The sequence below is a fragment of the Canis lupus genome, chromosome 37 (assembly GCF_011100685.1).
Source record: "Canis lupus familiaris isolate Mischka breed German Shepherd chromosome 37, alternate assembly UU_Cfam_GSD_1.0, whole genome shotgun sequence".
Lineage (NCBI taxonomy): Eukaryota > Metazoa > Chordata > Mammalia > Carnivora > Canidae > Canis > Canis lupus.
This window is the reverse complement of record NC_049258.1, coordinates 10,773,177-10,789,930: the sequence shown is the minus strand read 5'-3', so window position 1 is coordinate 10,789,930 and position 16,754 is coordinate 10,773,177. Positions and strand designations below refer to the sequence as shown.

Below are 16,754 nucleotides of genomic sequence, written 5' to 3'. Positions count from 1 at the left end.
TGTTGTCAGTGTTCTGGAACTTGGCCATTCTAATAGGTATATAGTTATACATACACGTTAACTTTTTTAAATTTAAATTTTTATTTTTGCTTTAAAGATTTTATTTATTTATTCATGAGAGATAGATTGAGAGAGAGAGAGGCAGAGACATAGACAGAGGGAGAAGCAGGCTCCTCATAGGGAGCTCGATGTGGGACTCTATCCTGGGACTCCAGGATCACACCCTGAGCTGAAGGCAGATGCTCAAACACTGCGCAACCCAAGTGTCCCTAAATTTAAATTTTTTAAAAAAGACTTTATTAATTTGAGAGAGAGCAAGCACGAGTGGGTGGAGGGGCAGTGGGAGAAGGGTGGAGGGAGAAGGTGAGGGATAAGTTCCAACTGAACCACCCAGGTGCCCCTGTGCATCAGCTTTTAGCAAGGTCTCAGTCTTTTGAATCACAATCCAATGCTAAATATCAGCTGTGTCTTCAAGATTTGTGTATTTTACAGATCTGATAGGTATGTGATTTTTGGAAAGATCACACACATTGGAGACAGCCAGACCTAATTTGCGTCTTAACTCTGGTATGGATGAGTTATTTAACTTCGTTGAGTCTCAGTTTCCTCTTTTGTAAGACAGAAGTAATAATAATAATTACTTATATTAGTGAGTTACATGAATAAATTCTGTACTTTCTCTGATTTTATTCAAGTGATTAATACAAATATTTGACCAGAATGGGGCTTAAGACTGTACCTTGTACCACACCACTACTGGCTTTTCCCTAAGTTGAAAAACCATTTTCACTGAGCACATATATTTTTCCCATAATCCAGCCCACACAGTTTCATATTCCAGTTGTATTTGGAGAAGTTTAGTTAAATACCTTACTAAAATCAAATAGTAAGGTAGATTTTTTGGGGCCACTTGTATGCAGTTTTTCTCTTTCCATCTCAGACTTTGCATCCATAGGTATTATTATTCTTTTAATTCTTTTTTAATTAGTTCTTCCTCGTTCTTCTAAAGGATATATAGAAGTCTCTGATTTCTAGGTTACTACATTTCCTGAGTAGATGATCCCTGGGTGAAGTAATTTGAGTTTCCCTGGCTTCTTTTAGAAGGAGTCATTGTAGAAAATGATACATGTGTTAGCTGAGACAGATCTCTCCTTTTATCTGAGGGTTGTGTGTGTGCACACATGCATGTGTGTCTGATGGTGCAGCAGGGCTTGAATTACATCTTTGGAACTCTTTGTTCTCATCTATCTATTCAGTATCTCACCATCAAATCAGAGCTTAGGTTCCTCATCACTTTTGCTATCATCACTGATAAGCGGGATTCAGTAGAAGCAGATAGCCAAAAAATTTAAATCAAAGCAGGAGTTCAACCCAAACTTCTAAAACCCAGCAAGAGTGGAGTAGTAGTGTGTTTTGATAATCCAGTTAATGAAGAAAGAAGCGCCCCCTAGGAAATCTTAACAAAGAGTCTTAAGCAAGTCCTTTTGTTGACAACTTTATCCAAGAAACCATCTTCCCTGAGACTCTTCTGAACTTTAGACTAATCCTCTCCTTGCCACAGAAGTCCTTTTGTTGGGGGAAATTGTAAGTGAACACAGGAGGGACAGGCCTTGTAAGCACCAGCTCTGTCTCCAGATTCTTTTAATTGTTAGCCTTTCATCTGGCCTGTAGTCCTTCTGACCCATGGATCTCTCTTTCAGATCACAAAATAGATGAACATATTCAGAAATCCTCTTCTCAGACAATTTCAGCCTATTGTCTAATTTTTGAGCCAATCAATGTTAAATGCTACGCAGACAACAACAGCAATAATTATTCATTGCTTTTTCTTCAAATATCATGTCTGTTACCTTGTACCTCGTATCTACAATATTCCAGATCACAGGTGATGGTATGAAAACTCTGGTCCATTGTGCAGTTAGATTTGAAGCTTCTTACTATGGCAAAGCAAATTAAAACTGAAACAGCAGTCATGTAGCCCTAAAAGCAAATGAAAAATAAACAAAATCAAAATATATGAGTCAGATTGAGTAAGGAAAACCTATTCAACATTAGTACACAGTTATTGGTGGAATTATATAGAGAGATGGAAAAGGTAATAAATTATAACAGAGACTGTGTCTTACCCCTGGTACTAAGAACCAAAAGAGCTTTAAAAAATAATAAAAATCCATCTCCAGATATACAAGCTGCAGTTATACCATATCATACCCCATTGTTCAAAACATGCCAAGCTTTGAAGTAATATGCGTATAGTGCCTGGCACACAATATGTACCCAGGAAATTTAGTTCCCTTCTATTTCTCTATTGTAGATATCATTGTACATTTTTTTTTCCCATTCCTGAAACTGACATTTTGAGGATCTTATAAGAGTTTTAATTTTGAGGCATTGCTGCCAGTTACAAGTCCTAATATCCCAATTTACATTTTGAATCTCCTGAAAAGTGAATATTTTAACATAAATTCAATTTAGTGGAAAAGGTTTACAGGCCCCAAGTGTCCATATGATTACCTTTAGTCTAACTACAGCACACCCAGATTTTGCTGATCCCAAGCCATTTATTAAACAGTTTAATTGCTCTAGATTCTCCCTATTGTGATTCATCTCCTACGGGTTTTATCTCCTTACATTAATACCAAGGGCCTAGGGATATCAACGAGGTTACTCCAATAGAGGCTAAATCTGCTTCCTCCCTCTCTCAATTGCTGGCACAGGCGCCAAGTTTGACATACTGCATTTAATTGACCTTCCCTGGTGACCATTTTTTATCTGTAGGTAACAATCCTTTGTGGAAAGTCTCTGAAGATCAGGGAGGCAGGGTTATCGCCTCACTTTCTGATTGCTTAGTAAAATAAAATAATGACAATACCAGAAGTAATAGTAATGCTAATGGAACACCACCATCTGAGACCACTTCCATTAATGTCTTTGATACTTTTATGAAGGGTAAATCCTGCACTTTATAGAATGTAGCTTAGATATACCCTATGCTTATAACTAGTGGGGTTTCAAGTGACATAATTACACAGCAAAATCTCTGCTTTAGGAAATATTGTTTCCTAAATATTGCTTTAGGAAATCCCAGGGGCTTGGGAAATACCATATTATTGTGTTGCCTATTGTAAAATTGTGTGTTGTCAAAATATACAAACTTGGATATTGCATAAAGTGCTCTGAGGAACAGCTATAATTCTAAAGTTCCCTGACTTTTCCAAATTTCTAAATACAGTGATTTTAGAAAATCCAGAAGGCAAACAACTCTGATATGTACATGCCTTTATCAATAGACAAAGAGAGATCCAAGAGAAAGTGGTAAAGAACTGAATCCTGTCATGTGGATGAGGTTACAAGGGGGCAGGTGTGGGGAGCATGTCAGTAGTTACCATCTAGGCCCCAACAGTTCTGTTAGGAAGCATGGCCAAGTTGTGGTTGCCAAATGGGTGGTCAAATCACAGTCTAACACTTGTGGCTTGGGATGTAGCTAGGTCACCTAAAGGGCCAGTTGATTGGCTGGCTTTGTGTGTGGGTCCCACCTTGTTTCCTCTATCTGGATTACTGTCCCCTCTCCCCACTGTGGAAGGCCCAGTATGGAAAGTGCTCTTGTAACATCTAGGGGTGCCTATACTTTAATGGCTTTTGAGGTTGTTCCACCTGGCTTCCTGTGCCTCCCAGAACTCCTTTTAGGGTGTGGTCATGTCAGAAGAATCCTCCATACCACCCTTCCTCCTAAAGATGACCTTAGAAGGCTGGGCTACCCTGGGCTGATTGAGGAGAGTAGCTGTGTCTGAGACACTGTGGATGGTTCCCCCATCAGGTCCTTGTGTTCCCCAAACTCACTGAGAGAACTCCCTGGAATCAACTGTGCAGAAGGGGTAGCCTAAGAAGCCGGGAGCAGGCAGGACTAGATTCTCACAGGCATCTAAAATCATCTCCTGGGTGGGGCCAGGCCCTCTCTGGTACTTGGGGGCAGGCCAGGTATAATTTGCACCACCATGGTGACCAACCATCCAGGTTTACCCAGGGCTGTGCCAATTTTAGCACCGAATGTCACACATCCCAGGACACTCCTCAGTCTTGAGCAAATGGGGATGGGCTTGGAGCTCTGATTTGTCCTATCAGCTGATGGAGAGAACTACACAGTTTAGGGAATGTAACATGCCAGTGTGGTACTTTATTGCACATGTACCAGTTAAAGGCTTTATAATGACCCATAAGTTTTGTCTTAGGAGTCTTCTCCTCTGGGAGTGAGAGAGACAGGTGATGCACATTACCATCCTCCTTTCACAGCCTAGAGGCTAGGCCACCTGTCCCTAGAGTGGGAATAACGAGAAAGACACAGCACAGAGGTGCTCTGAATCTGTGAATAATGTCCTCTCCACTTGGCAGTGATGGATTTTCAGTTCTATTCATAAGGAGGCTCACTGTTGGGACCACTTACCTGAAAGGATGTTGGTGATGTCGCTCCTTCTTTTCACCAGCATTTGCTAAACTGGGCTGGGTGGTGACCTTTCCGGTAGGAGACCAAAAGGTCACACATCTCTGGCTTTAGCCTCACTCCTGAAACTGTAAACAAAGACTCCTCTGTAGGGAAGAAAAGAGAGAAGCACAAACATATTATTTCCTGGAATGTTTCATGGTGTATTTTTAATGTCTGTTGTAATATTTGTCACCTGCAGAGACATCAAAACACAACCAATAATTTATACTGGCTCATGGGCAACTCGCTTTACTGAATCTACCAATAGTTGTCAAGTGCTTTTTTTTTTAATTTTTATTTATTTATGATAGTCACACACACACACACAGGCAGAGACACAGGCAGAGGGAGAAGCAGGCTCCACGCACCGGGAGCCTGACGTGGGACTCGATCCCGGGTCTCCAGGATCGCGCCCTGGGCCAAAGGCAGGCGCCAAACCGCTGCGCCACCCAGGGATCCCTGTCAAGTGCTTCTTATTTGATTCAATTCAACACACATTTATCAAATGAGCACTTGGGTAAGGTGTTATACTGTTGAAGATTCAAAAGCAGGAACAGGACTGGGGATATACACACTAACCAGGGCTGAAGGTGAGGTGCAAGTAAAGAATTAGGATGGCCTCTCTCCTGTGTCCCCCAGGGAGCACAGGAAACGCATGGACAAGTGGCCTTTGAGCCATGAAGGAAGACTATCCTTTCAACAGTCAAGAAATTCTAGGGAGGATATTGCTGGCTGGTGGCGGGGGTGGGGGGGCAGCATGAGCTAAGGCAAGGTGGAAGGAAAGTGTCTGAGAGAATTGCAAAGTAATCTTGCACAGTTAGAGCAAGACAGACTAGTAGATGAAGTAGGAAAAATGAGTCGGAACCAGATAGTGAAGGGAGTAAATATCAAGCCAAGGAGTCTGGACAGTAGTCCCAGCGATGGCAGGCAATGAGCATCATGCTGGGGCTAGATGTGCTTTGGAAACTTTAGAATCCTGGTGCATTACTTACATTAGGCAATCTATTTAAATAGACCCTATGGTACAACTTTTGTAAATTAAAAGAAATTGAAATATATATACATAAATACATAAATATATAAATGTATACGTATATAAACATACACACGTACATATATAAATATATATATAGTGTATGTATGTGTGTATACACACACACACTACCTTTGCCCTCTGATTTATGTATTGGGTTAGTTCAGTTTGCTGGCAGTTTGGTTGTTAAGTGAGTGTTATTCTTGGGTGCTTACTATGCTAAAGTTATAGGTCAAATCCTTCCAAGGTTAACATTTTAAGGAGCTCATCTGCAAAATGGGGATAGTAAAACCTCCTGGCAGATTTCTGTAAGTTTAAAGGAGATAATATGGGAAACATCGCAGGTTGTTCTTGATACACTGTATTTTTAATAAGCAGCAGCCTTTGTTCCAAGCCATCAGCATAGATACCACCTGGGAAAAACAGCAAGAGGCAACAGCCACATTGTCACCAAAGCACATCCGCAAACCTACATCGGACATCCTTTCATTTGGGCATTGCTTTTCCAAGGCTCACAATCTGTGCCAACCCTGGCTGCCGTAAATATTACACAATTTAACAAAAAGAGAAGCTTCTAGCTTTGGCACACCAAAAACATAAAATGCCTTAATATTGTTTGCTGGAGGGTGCTCACACCCAAAGAGAAGAAAAAACCTGCAGGACCATCTCTGCCTTTATAGGCCTACATATCTGCCTTGGATGCCATGAGTAGTCTTGTGTCCTTGCGTCCAAGGCCATGAGTCCTTGCGTTTAGATCGACACACTTGCTAGGCTATAAAGGGGGGACATCAAGTTTTGTTGGTTGCATAATACATTCTCACAGGTACATTATAATACACAATTTCACATTTTTTTTCTAGTTCCTGTCATAGCATAAATAAACAGCTAAAATAGTGTGGGAACTTCACAGATTACTCTTAAATCAACTCAAACCCAAACCACTTTGGGAATTTCCATCAGGGAGAAGTGTCCTCTTGCCTTGGGGACAGTGGCATGAAGATTTCCCTCAGGCCTCCTTGTCCCTCAAAAGCAGCAGCACCTCAAAAGCCAGGGAGGAGGGAGGAGGGAAAAGGAGAGGGGGGAGGGGAAAGAAGGGGAGATGAGGAGGAAGGAGGAGGAATTGGTGGCTGAGAAAGAAGGGAGAAAAGGGAATTGGAGTGGTGTGAGAGAGGGAGAGGGAAAGTTGGGGACACAGAGAGACACACAGAAATAGTCCAGTGAAACAGTGTTGGGAGGGGAACCAGTTAATCAGAGGGATTCCAGTTTGGCCTGGAACTGCCCAACTCTCCTTTGGACTCATAAGAAAAGAAAACAAAAACAAGAAAAAGAAAAAAAAAAGGAAGAAAGAAAGAAAAAGAAGGAAGAAAGCAGCCGAGCGGTTCTCCTGCAGCGATCCACAGATGCAAAACCTTCCATTCGACTGACTCCTCATTAGCTTACTGAATCTGACAGCATAATTATCACAGCTGCTTCACACTTAGAATAAATAAATACGAAAGTGGGTGTTTAAAATTTTTTGAGAAGGGAAATTCAGTCATCTAGACAGTCAGTAGGACAAGTTTATTTAAAACTTTTAGATTCTTCTGTATTTAGATCATTTCGGAACGAGATAATGAGAGAGTTGTCTTTCAGGCTAATTGAGTTCCTAAGCTCCTGGCTGTTGGCTGTCACCCCTTTCAAACTTTAACTTTCCTTCCTTTAGAAATCCGATCCTGGTGTCTCCATTTACTCTTCCTGGGCTGATAACCCGGGGAAGGCTGGGCGCACGGCGCTGCAGAAAGTGACTTAATGGGATTGAGGGGCTAAACAACCCTTCAGAGGAAACAAGATAATCGAATCTCTTTTACTTGCCTGTAATGGCTAAAAGAGAAAGCGCGAGTTGAAGAGAAAGCTTGGAAATGGAACCAGAGTTTCAAAATGTCTTGTCATTTCCCCGTCACGTGGCTTTTGCACGCCCCTTACACACCAGTGTAATCAGTGCATCAGCTGGAGTCGCTCGGTGCAGGGCATTGAGCGTGGGCCCCGCGCCACCTTAGCTCCTGGGTCTGCCTGTATATGGGCTTCGGGTCTTCAAAGGCCACAGGACCCCACGGTGCCACTTGCAGCTGGGGGTGCTAACTCACGGAGTGCACTTAAAGCTCTGACTGGGGGCGCAGCACATATGCATTTCCGATTAAAGCAGATGATCGCTCCTTTTAAAATTAATTAGTGCCTATTTATCTTTTCCTCTCCCTCCCACCTCTCATTCTCCTAGGACCGCATTTATGTGAACCCTTGCATTCAGTGAGTTAAAAGATTTCTAAAATAAACATTCTGTCAATCTGGGGTAAAGGAGACTAATGTTAACCCATTGTGTAGCCTGAGAGATGGAGGTTTCTGAAGGCCAATAAGGCACACCATGTTGGAAAAACTGGAGAATGCAGGTCCTTTAACTCTCCTTCCAGGGCCTGGGCTCCCCTACCATTTGCCCTACCTCATTCTTTTAAACAATAGATGCAATATAACGTCGAAGTTAAAGAAAACTTTGAAAAAGAAACAAAAGTCACCCGGGATCCCCCTAAGCTCCCAAAGCATTTTTATTTTCGTATGCTATCTTTCAGTTTTGTTGATTTGCAAAATACATTTTCACAGGTAGATTCCAATATGCAGTCTTGGATCCTGCTCTCTTTTAGCTCATTTCCTAATAGCATAAATATATCCATATTACCTCACACCCTTGGGAATTATTCTAAATGGCTACATAGGACTATATGCAGTCAGTATAACAACATGATCCAACCTGTTCTCTAGTGTTGAATATTTAGATTCTTTGTTTTTATTTTATAAGTTTGAAAATAAAATTATAGACAACACTGCAATGAACATTTTTATGCATCTAGGGTTCTTTTTTTTTTTTTTCCTGTTCAATTGTTTCTTTGAATAATTTCCAGAAACCAATGGATAGGGTTGAAGGTTGTCACCATTTTTATGGCTCCTGATATGTATGCCATAAGGCTTTGCGAAGGTTACTCCATCTTACAACACCATCAGCGGAAAATCATTTTACCGCAATCTCACTAATACTGGGAGTCATTAGGCTGAGGGGAAAAAAATAACTTCTTATGAGTTAGTTGTATATATTTAATTACTAGTAAGGCTGTCTTTTTGTTCCATGTGTTGGTACTTTTTTTTGTTTTCCTTATGTAAAATGCTATTTTAAACCTTTGCCCAATTTTTTGTTGGACTCCTGAAATTACCTTATAAAACTGAATGAGTTATAGTAAAACAAGTAAAGAACCACTATTGATTAAGAAATCTTAAAATCCAAAGGTGACTGTGTATTACAAAACAAAACAAAACAAAACAAAAACAAAAAGAAAAGAAAAAGAAAGGGAACATAAACCAAGACAAGATGACATTACGGATTAAGGAAGAAGGCAGTGGTATCTCTATTAAATCTCTATTAAATCAAATTGGGGGTGTCTGGGTGGCTCAGTCAGTTAAGCTATTCATTCTTGGTTTCTGTTCAGGTCATGATCTCATGGGTCATGATCTCATGGGTGGGGGGAGGATGGAGTACCAGCTGGGCTCCCCAGTCAGCAGGGAGTCTGCTTGAAGATTCTCTCCCTCTGCTCCTTCCCCTACTCGTGCACTTGTGTGTGTGCTCTCTTTCTCTAAAACAAATAAGTAAATCTTAAAAAAAAAAAAATGAGCCTTCTTAATTCTGAGATATTAAATATATTACCTGGGGGCAAGTGCAATCTTTCTTGGGAAGGCTCTAAAACAAACATAGATAGAACATGAAACAATAGAAAGGTCACAGGACTGGGGGTACAGACCTTGGTTCTAATCCTAGTTTTGCTACTAAGTTCCCATGTAATCTTTAGTAAGCAGCAACGAGTAGTGGGAAGGGTGGCATAGGAGTCTGATTTGAAGTCAAACCTGGGCTCTCCCACTTACTAGTTCTATGGCTTTGAGCAATTTCCTTAGCCTCTCTCAGTCCCAATTTTCTAATATGCAATATGAAGATAATAACTCCAGCCTCATAAGTTAGTCTACAAATTGAGAATTTGTGTAAAGCACACAGATGCCCAATAAATGGCAGCCACTATTCTTCCTGAGGTGTCAGGGACTCCATCTATATAATGAAGTTATGGAATAGCAAGTCTCTGAGATCTCACACTCAAAGGGTCAGTGACTTCTTCCTTTAACTCTTTCCAGGATCTTCCCTGATGTTCTGGAATCCCTTGAGGACATCTTTGGGCATAGAAGGTGAGGAAGTTATGGAGGACATGTCCTAACTTCTTGTTTCTTATTGTCCTGCTTAAGTACTGAATAATGGAGGATTTAAAAGGTTGGAGAGGGTGGTCTGAATTAGGTTACAAACTCCTAGAGGCAGAAAAGAGAGGCTTGGAGCAGAACCTTCCTTCCCTCCCATCCCCTGAAACCTGGCCTCTAGAATGACAAAATATTCTGGTTAAATTTTAAATAGATTAGACAATAAAAGCAAAACAGAATAAATTTGAAATCATCAGCATACAAAGAATGACACTAAATTTCACTAGTATATGGTAAAGAATATTTAAATTGGGGCAGATGGCTGGCTTTGTCTTTGGAGCATGTAACTCTTGATCTTGGGATTGTGAGTTTGAGCCCTACTTGGGGATAGAGTTTACCTTAAAAAAAAAAAAAAAAGAATAAGAATGTTTAAATTATTGCAAGAAGCCATACAATAACGAGTAAAAACCATGATGGAATATGAGTCAGGACTGTGCCCCTATTAATAAAAAGAGGACAACTTCACTATAATGTTAGATGGTATTAAGAGGAGGATGACATTCCTCTCCAACCATCCAGACCCCATCATCTTTGAAGGCCTACTCACAAAGCCATCCTAGAAGCCCATAGCTGGAGTTCCTTTCACCTTCTTTGAACACCCAGAGCACTTCACACTTGAACTGTGGCTGTTTATATATTTGTCTCATTTCCTTATGGACTATAAGCTCTTTGAGGACAGACTGCCTGAGTAATTCATTTTTGTATCACTCAGTATCTTACTAATGATCCTCAGTAAATTTTTAATGAATGAACTGGAACAGAATTCTCCCACTAACATTAGAAATCTGAGTCTACATGGGTCCATAGTCTCAGGGGTAAGCAAAATAATTGGAACAGGTTCAGAATAGAATGAGGAAACAAAAATGATTAAAGAGTGAAGAGAAACAGAATCTATATTGGGGGGAAGGGAAGTCAAAAGAATTCAGTGTCCAGAAGTGAGTTTTGGAAAGTGTTATCAAACGATCTTCCAATATATTAAAGAGATCATTAAAAGAAGGCCTGAAAGTCCCTTATTGGAGCAAAACAAACAAACAAAAAATCACTCTGATTTTAATGGGACAATAGGGATAAGGCCTACTGAAGAACTTCTGGGTATAGATACTAGGGTGGTGTGATGTATGGGAGAGGCAAGTGCCATGCCTTCCATGCCTGCAAATTAGAAAGCATTTGATGATGAGAAAGACTCTGGTAAGTTGTTTTTGCAAAATTACTTGTGAAACAATTGTAAGCTTTCAAGTTTTAGGATTATTATTATTATTATTTTTTTTTTTTGTAAGATGCTGCAACCTGTTTTAAGGGAGAAGGGGGATTTAGTCCAGGAAGAAATGGGAGAGACTCAAGTCTGGATTCAGAAAGCAAAATGGGACCAGCCCACAGAGAAGAGAGACAGCCTTTGATGCCCTGACCATCAAGGACCAGGGCTTAAGGACCAGACTCTTAAATCACATGGCATTTACTGCTCCAGATTAAAAAAAAAAAAAAAAAAAAATTGTGGATCAGCATCTGTGGTTCAAAATGGCTAGCTTCCAAAATCAGTCTTAACTTTCCAAGGGTAACATTTGGAAAGCTCCCTGCAAGAACAGAGTGGAGCCAGTTTCTAGAAAGGGCAGCTTAATGATTTTCTACTCCCCCCAACCCCCAAATCATTAAACAGTGTTCCTTTCCCAGAGCCCAAGTTCATGCTGAGGGCAAAGGGAATTAAACGAAGAAGCTGAACCTGCAGCTAAGATTAGAGAGTTGCCAAGGACCTAATTTTAGGTCCTCATTGCCCCAGCTGACACTGCGCTGCTGGCTCAGCCACAGGGACCATGAGTGTGGCTGTGAGCTGGTGACCGAGAGGGGAGCGCATCCCCCTGGCCATCTGCAAAAGCAATTAGCTTGCTGTTGGGTGTGTTTTGAGAGAGACTCCCAATAATTTCTCCATCAACAAATGTTTCTTCAGGTGTTCAAGAGTCAATGAGGGAAAATGTCAGCTCTTGGCAGAAGTTCCCACATGCTTGCCATTCTAATATTCATGCTTCTCCCCTCAAGAGTGTGCTCCAAAAGCAAACTAATCTTGGAAACCCTGAATTTTCATGGCAAGTAACCTCCTGCTCTCCTCTGGCTGTGAGCTTATTGCCACAACCTGGAGAAAGTGTTGTACGGGATTCTCAGCTTTGGGAAAATAGGCAAGGATAGATGGGATCAATTCTTGCATGTCGTGGGGAATCTCTCTGCCACTCCTCCCCCGGGATTTAGGCTGTCCCTCCACACTTCACATATTTCCCAGCCACAGGTTTCATGCTCAGATTGTCTTCTTCAGAGGGCAGACAATAAGAGCTGGCATCTCCCAGATCAAAGGGGAAACAGAATATATTTTAAAGTGACAACTTTGTTATCCTGCAACCAGAATAAAACCAGAATAATAAAATGATATAAATATGAGCTCCTAAATGATTCCATACTGCAATGCCATCAGAGAGCAAAATTTCCTGCATAATTACGGCAGGGAAACTCTCTTTACAAACCACTCACAAGAGTATGTGTTCTTTTGGCACAATTCTTGTGCCTGGGGCAGCCAACCACCGAGATGGTGATTCTGTGTCCCTGCAGGTTGGGGACTGTGATAACTGTCCGGTGCTCTCTCTGCAAAGGAGGCTCTTAATAAAGGCTAATTGCCGCGGGCAATGAAAAAGCAAGCTGGCACTGCCAGGCCAAGGGAGTGCATCCCTTAGAGAGGTGTTCTCAGCGAGGGCCCCAGTTGTCAAGGTGCATAGACTGGCCCCAGCTGCTCTCCGGCTTCCTCTGTTTTTTTTTCTCTCCTATTTTCTTCATAGCTTTGCTTGCCCTGTCTACTTGTCCCGCGTCCTATCTGTCGGTCTGTCTCGAAGCCTATTTCTGCGCCCCCTCCCACATGCACACATACATACACACACCCACCGGCCCCCCCTTCCCTGTCTCTTGGCGCTGGCCCTTTCATCTTCTCCCTCGGGGATTCGAGATGTCGCTGCAGGAAGTGCTTGTCGGCCGAGGCAGCAGCAGCAGAGCCCTGTGGCTTTGACAAACCTCATTTAATTGGGAGGAAGCCAGGAGAATTTGAAAGAACTGAAACATCCACGAAACTCCTTTTATCAGGCATAATTTAAACTCTGCATGGAAAAACCCCTATATGTATAAAGAAAAGTCAACTTCCCTCCTGCTGTGAGCATTCCTCGGCTCCCCCCCAGCACAGGCAGGCTCCTGCAAGATTCCATCTTTTCATTTTTCTAAAAGTGTCAAAGTAGATTTGGGCTCTGTGGCTGGGTGAACAGAGAAGGAATACAGATGGGTCTCTCTCTCACACCCGCACATGGGTGTGCGTGCTCGCCCACATGCACACGCGTACAGAGGTGCACCCTGTTGGTGCTGCTGCTTCAGATGGCCAGGGAGAACCAAAACCCAAGTTTCTAACAACACAACAGTTTGGACAGTGACTGTTTCTTGCTAATTACTTTTTATCAGGTAAAACTCATGCCTAGGAAACGTTGAAGGTCCCCAGTGGTTCTCAGTATGTAGAGTAATAGATCCTGGAGGAGGGCCAATGAGGGAGGTTTCTTTAAGTGGAGCGAAGGGAGTGTGAGTGTGTACGAGTGTGAGAACGTGAGACTGTATGTGTGTGCACATGCACTCCTGAACACGTACGTTTGCCTGAAGTGGTAGTTAGAAGTCCCAGGCCCGAGAGAAGAAAGCTTAAGAGGGATCTAGGCGCTTGGCCTGGGAACACTGTACCTGGAAGGGAGTAGGGGAGAGGGGGGTGCAGGGGGAGCTGAGGTACAAAGGGATAAGAATTGTAGGTTGCCCCTCCCCTCCTTCCAGATTCCAATCCAGATTCACCTCCAGTCCAATCTATCTTATTTGAGTTATTCCAGTTCCTCCAAAGAATTGCCTTTAGCATATACATATTCTCTCAACATCTGTAGCTGATTATGCAGAGACTCCAGCTGTTTAGATATGATTTGTGCTAATATGTGTACAAGGGTGCCCTGTTTCCTCTTCCTCACCCTCTTTTCCTCCCACGCTGTAGGATCCTTGAGGTCAAGGACAAGCCTCTTTATTCCCTCAATTTTTATAGCACTTAATATGTTCTTGACACTTAATGGCAACTTAATAAATCCTAATGACTAACTCTTCCTACAGGGTTAAGTAAGACATTAACCCCAGTTGTATGATTATGGTTATTTTTGGAGATCCTAAATAACTCATTTTAATAATAAAATGCCTCAAGAAGCCCCAAACTAAGAGCTTTGGGCTGTGGCAGGACAATGTCCTAGATAGAGTGGAGCCACGTTTGCAGACCCTGGAGACTTTGGCCAGACTGTATGTCTAGGCCTCCTGGGCAGCAGCTCCCCACTCCGTCCTCATTGTCACCCCTGCCTGCCATCCTGGTCCCTCACCCCTGTCTGAGCCCCTACACCTTCCTTATTAGCTTTCTTTTCTCCTGCTTTGGGCTTCTAAAAATTGTTTTCAGTTGAATGGTGATCATTTCCAAAGAAACCCCAACTAAGGACGGTCCCCCCCAAAACAGCCAGGCCACGACCACACTGCCCACATCCTCCGCCTAGCCCTTCCTGGCCACATTCTGAGAAACTTGAGGAGAGCTCCAGCCACATGATCCCTCAGCAGATTTCAGATTTGGAGGATGACTTCAGGCCCAGGCAGCAAGGCTGATTTCAGGGTAACTTGCGTTTCTTGTGGGCGACAGGCCTGGGAGGATGCTCCCCTCCCCCAGGGCCCCACCGGGCACTTCCTTCAGCAGCATCAAATTACCAATCAAGACAGGCCAGCTCTCCTCTTGTGACATCCCCATGTCACCTATCATCTTACTCTCTACGGGGAGAGAGAGAAGGGGGCTGTTGCAAACTTTGGTTTTGCTTCTCCTGGCAGATGCTGGGGAAAACAAACAACACAGAGGCAACTTTCATCTCATCCAGTTTCTAAGAGTGTATATGTGAAATGTTTGGATCATTAGACGGAGGTCTGTGTCACCTCAACCCACCAGCGCTTTTGAGTTTTAGAGACTCGGAAAACTCAGGCAAGATTGAGTCCCCTTTTGCTTCTTCCAGGCAATTTGATCTCTAAGCTCATTTCTGGTTGCAAATTCTATCATTTTCCAGTGCTTGGAGAAAACTCTTAGACCCTGAGACTTACGTGTGTGCTCGTACACACACATGCACACACACACACACACACACACACACACGCTCCCTCACTCACCATCAGGAAGCTGGTGCAGCTGAGATGGCAAGGCACTGAAGTAGTCATGAACCAGTGCTTCCTGGGCAGAGACGCGGTCTCTAGGAAAGCCTTTTAGCATTTGGGAGGCCAGGTCTTCAGCTTCGGGAACCCTGCCCAACCTGGAAAAGTGGAAGAGGAAAACAGTTTCTCCAGAGGCCTCCCTTCTGAAAAATAAAGAGGAAGAGAAGAAAAGTAGAGTAGGAGATGAAAAGTAGGAAAGGAGATGGCTAGAAGAGCGTTTCCCGTAGGATTTTCCTGGGATTTGTAAAGTCAACGGCAAGTGGAAAAATCACACCACACTGGAACTCTTACCTATCCGCAGTATGCTCTCATTCGGCCTTCCCCACAGGCTCCGGGGACCATGTATATACACATAAAGGACCAGAAATATAATTATAGAAGCAGAAATGTGTAATTAAGAATGCTGCCTTGAGGGACCCCGCCCACCAAGCAGAAAAGCCCAGTTGGATATATGTTCCAAGGGCTGCAAGCATAGAGTCCTGGAGGGGAAGGAGGGAGAGAGGCAGTTTTGGAAGTTGAAGCTTGGGTTGAAAACACTTTTACTTACAAGTGTTTCTGAAGCTCAGCCCCCAGGGTATTACCCAAGAAGCTCTCTTGGTTCCTCCTGAGATGGAGCATAGAAAGAGATAACCAAGGGCCCAAATAACAGTAAGGACAAATCCTCAAGTTGATCTGTGCCGAACTGTAAATTTGGAGATGACCAAAGCTATTAGTTGAGCAACTACCACGTGCTAGTAGGTGGTTGGCTCTGGAAGATGAAGGGGAGACTCTGCTTTCTCACAGCTTAGTCTAGTGGAGGAGTCGGACATTAACCAAATTATCATTAGAGATGTGTAAGTACCTGGGAAGAAAAGGCCCAGAAAAGAAAGACCTAGAGTGGGAAGAGCTGGTCAGGGGAGGCTTCCCTGAGGAGGCAGTATTGGAGCTGAGAGCCAAGGAGTTAGGGCAGGGGAGGGGCAGGCAGTGTAGGCTGAGATCTCTGGTGCTCATACAGACCCTGGAGATGAGAGGGAGAAGAGCAGTTTAAGGAGAGGAAGAAAGGCCAGTTGGCTGGGCTTGGACCAAGGAAGGGAGGGAACAGACATGAAACTGGGAGGGTGGCAGGGGCTGATCCTGCAGGACTTGTTAGTCTTAATTTTCCATTTACTTATAATGTTTTTTAAAGATTTTATTTATTTCTTAGAGCGAGCACATGAGTGGGGGGGGGGGGGGAGTAGTAGCAGAGGGAGAGGGAGGCAGGCTCCCTGCTGAGCAGAGAGCTAGACAAGGGTCTCCATCCCAGGACCCCGGATCACGACCTGAGCCAAAGGCAGACGCCCAACCAACTGAGCCACCCAGGTGCCCCATTTATTTATAATGTTTGGAAGTCTTTGCTAATCTGGTGTCAATCATTTAAGTACACCCATCTCTAGAGCCCATGGTCAGGTTTACAAGCGGAAAGTCACGAGACAGAAAACTGCAGATTCCAGGAGACAATTAACCGCAGGACCAACATTCAGAATTAAATAGCATGGCCATGAAATCCCCAATTAAGCAAAAATAGATGGGCTCATTTAATGTCGAATATACATACCAACCTGAATCGACAAAAAACTGATACCCTCCCCTTCCCTGATGCCATGATGCAGTGATGCTGGAAGTCCTCACCCA

The 16,754-nt window shown here is 43.1% G+C and overlaps 1 protein-coding gene across 3 annotated transcripts in view; it reads right to left on the bottom strand.

Annotated features, from left to right (window-relative positions):
• Nucleotides 1-292: 292 nt before the first annotated feature.
• The window catches only part of CDK15 (cyclin dependent kinase 15), an 82,837-nt gene continuing 66,375 nt past the window's right edge, over nt 293-16,754 (bottom strand). For all 3 annotated transcript variants that reach the window (XM_038585378.1, XM_038585379.1, XM_038585380.1), the window contains exons 12-14: nt 15,063-15,202; nt 4,442-4,584; nt 293-1,980 (exon numbers count right to left, since the gene is read on the bottom strand). In XM_038585378.1, coding sequence (XP_038441306.1) covers nt 4,475-4,584; nt 15,063-15,202 — 250 coding nt within the window. In that variant the 3' untranslated portion in view covers nt 293-1,980; nt 4,442-4,474. The remainder of the gene's footprint in view (nt 1,981-4,441; nt 4,585-15,062; nt 15,203-16,754) is intronic.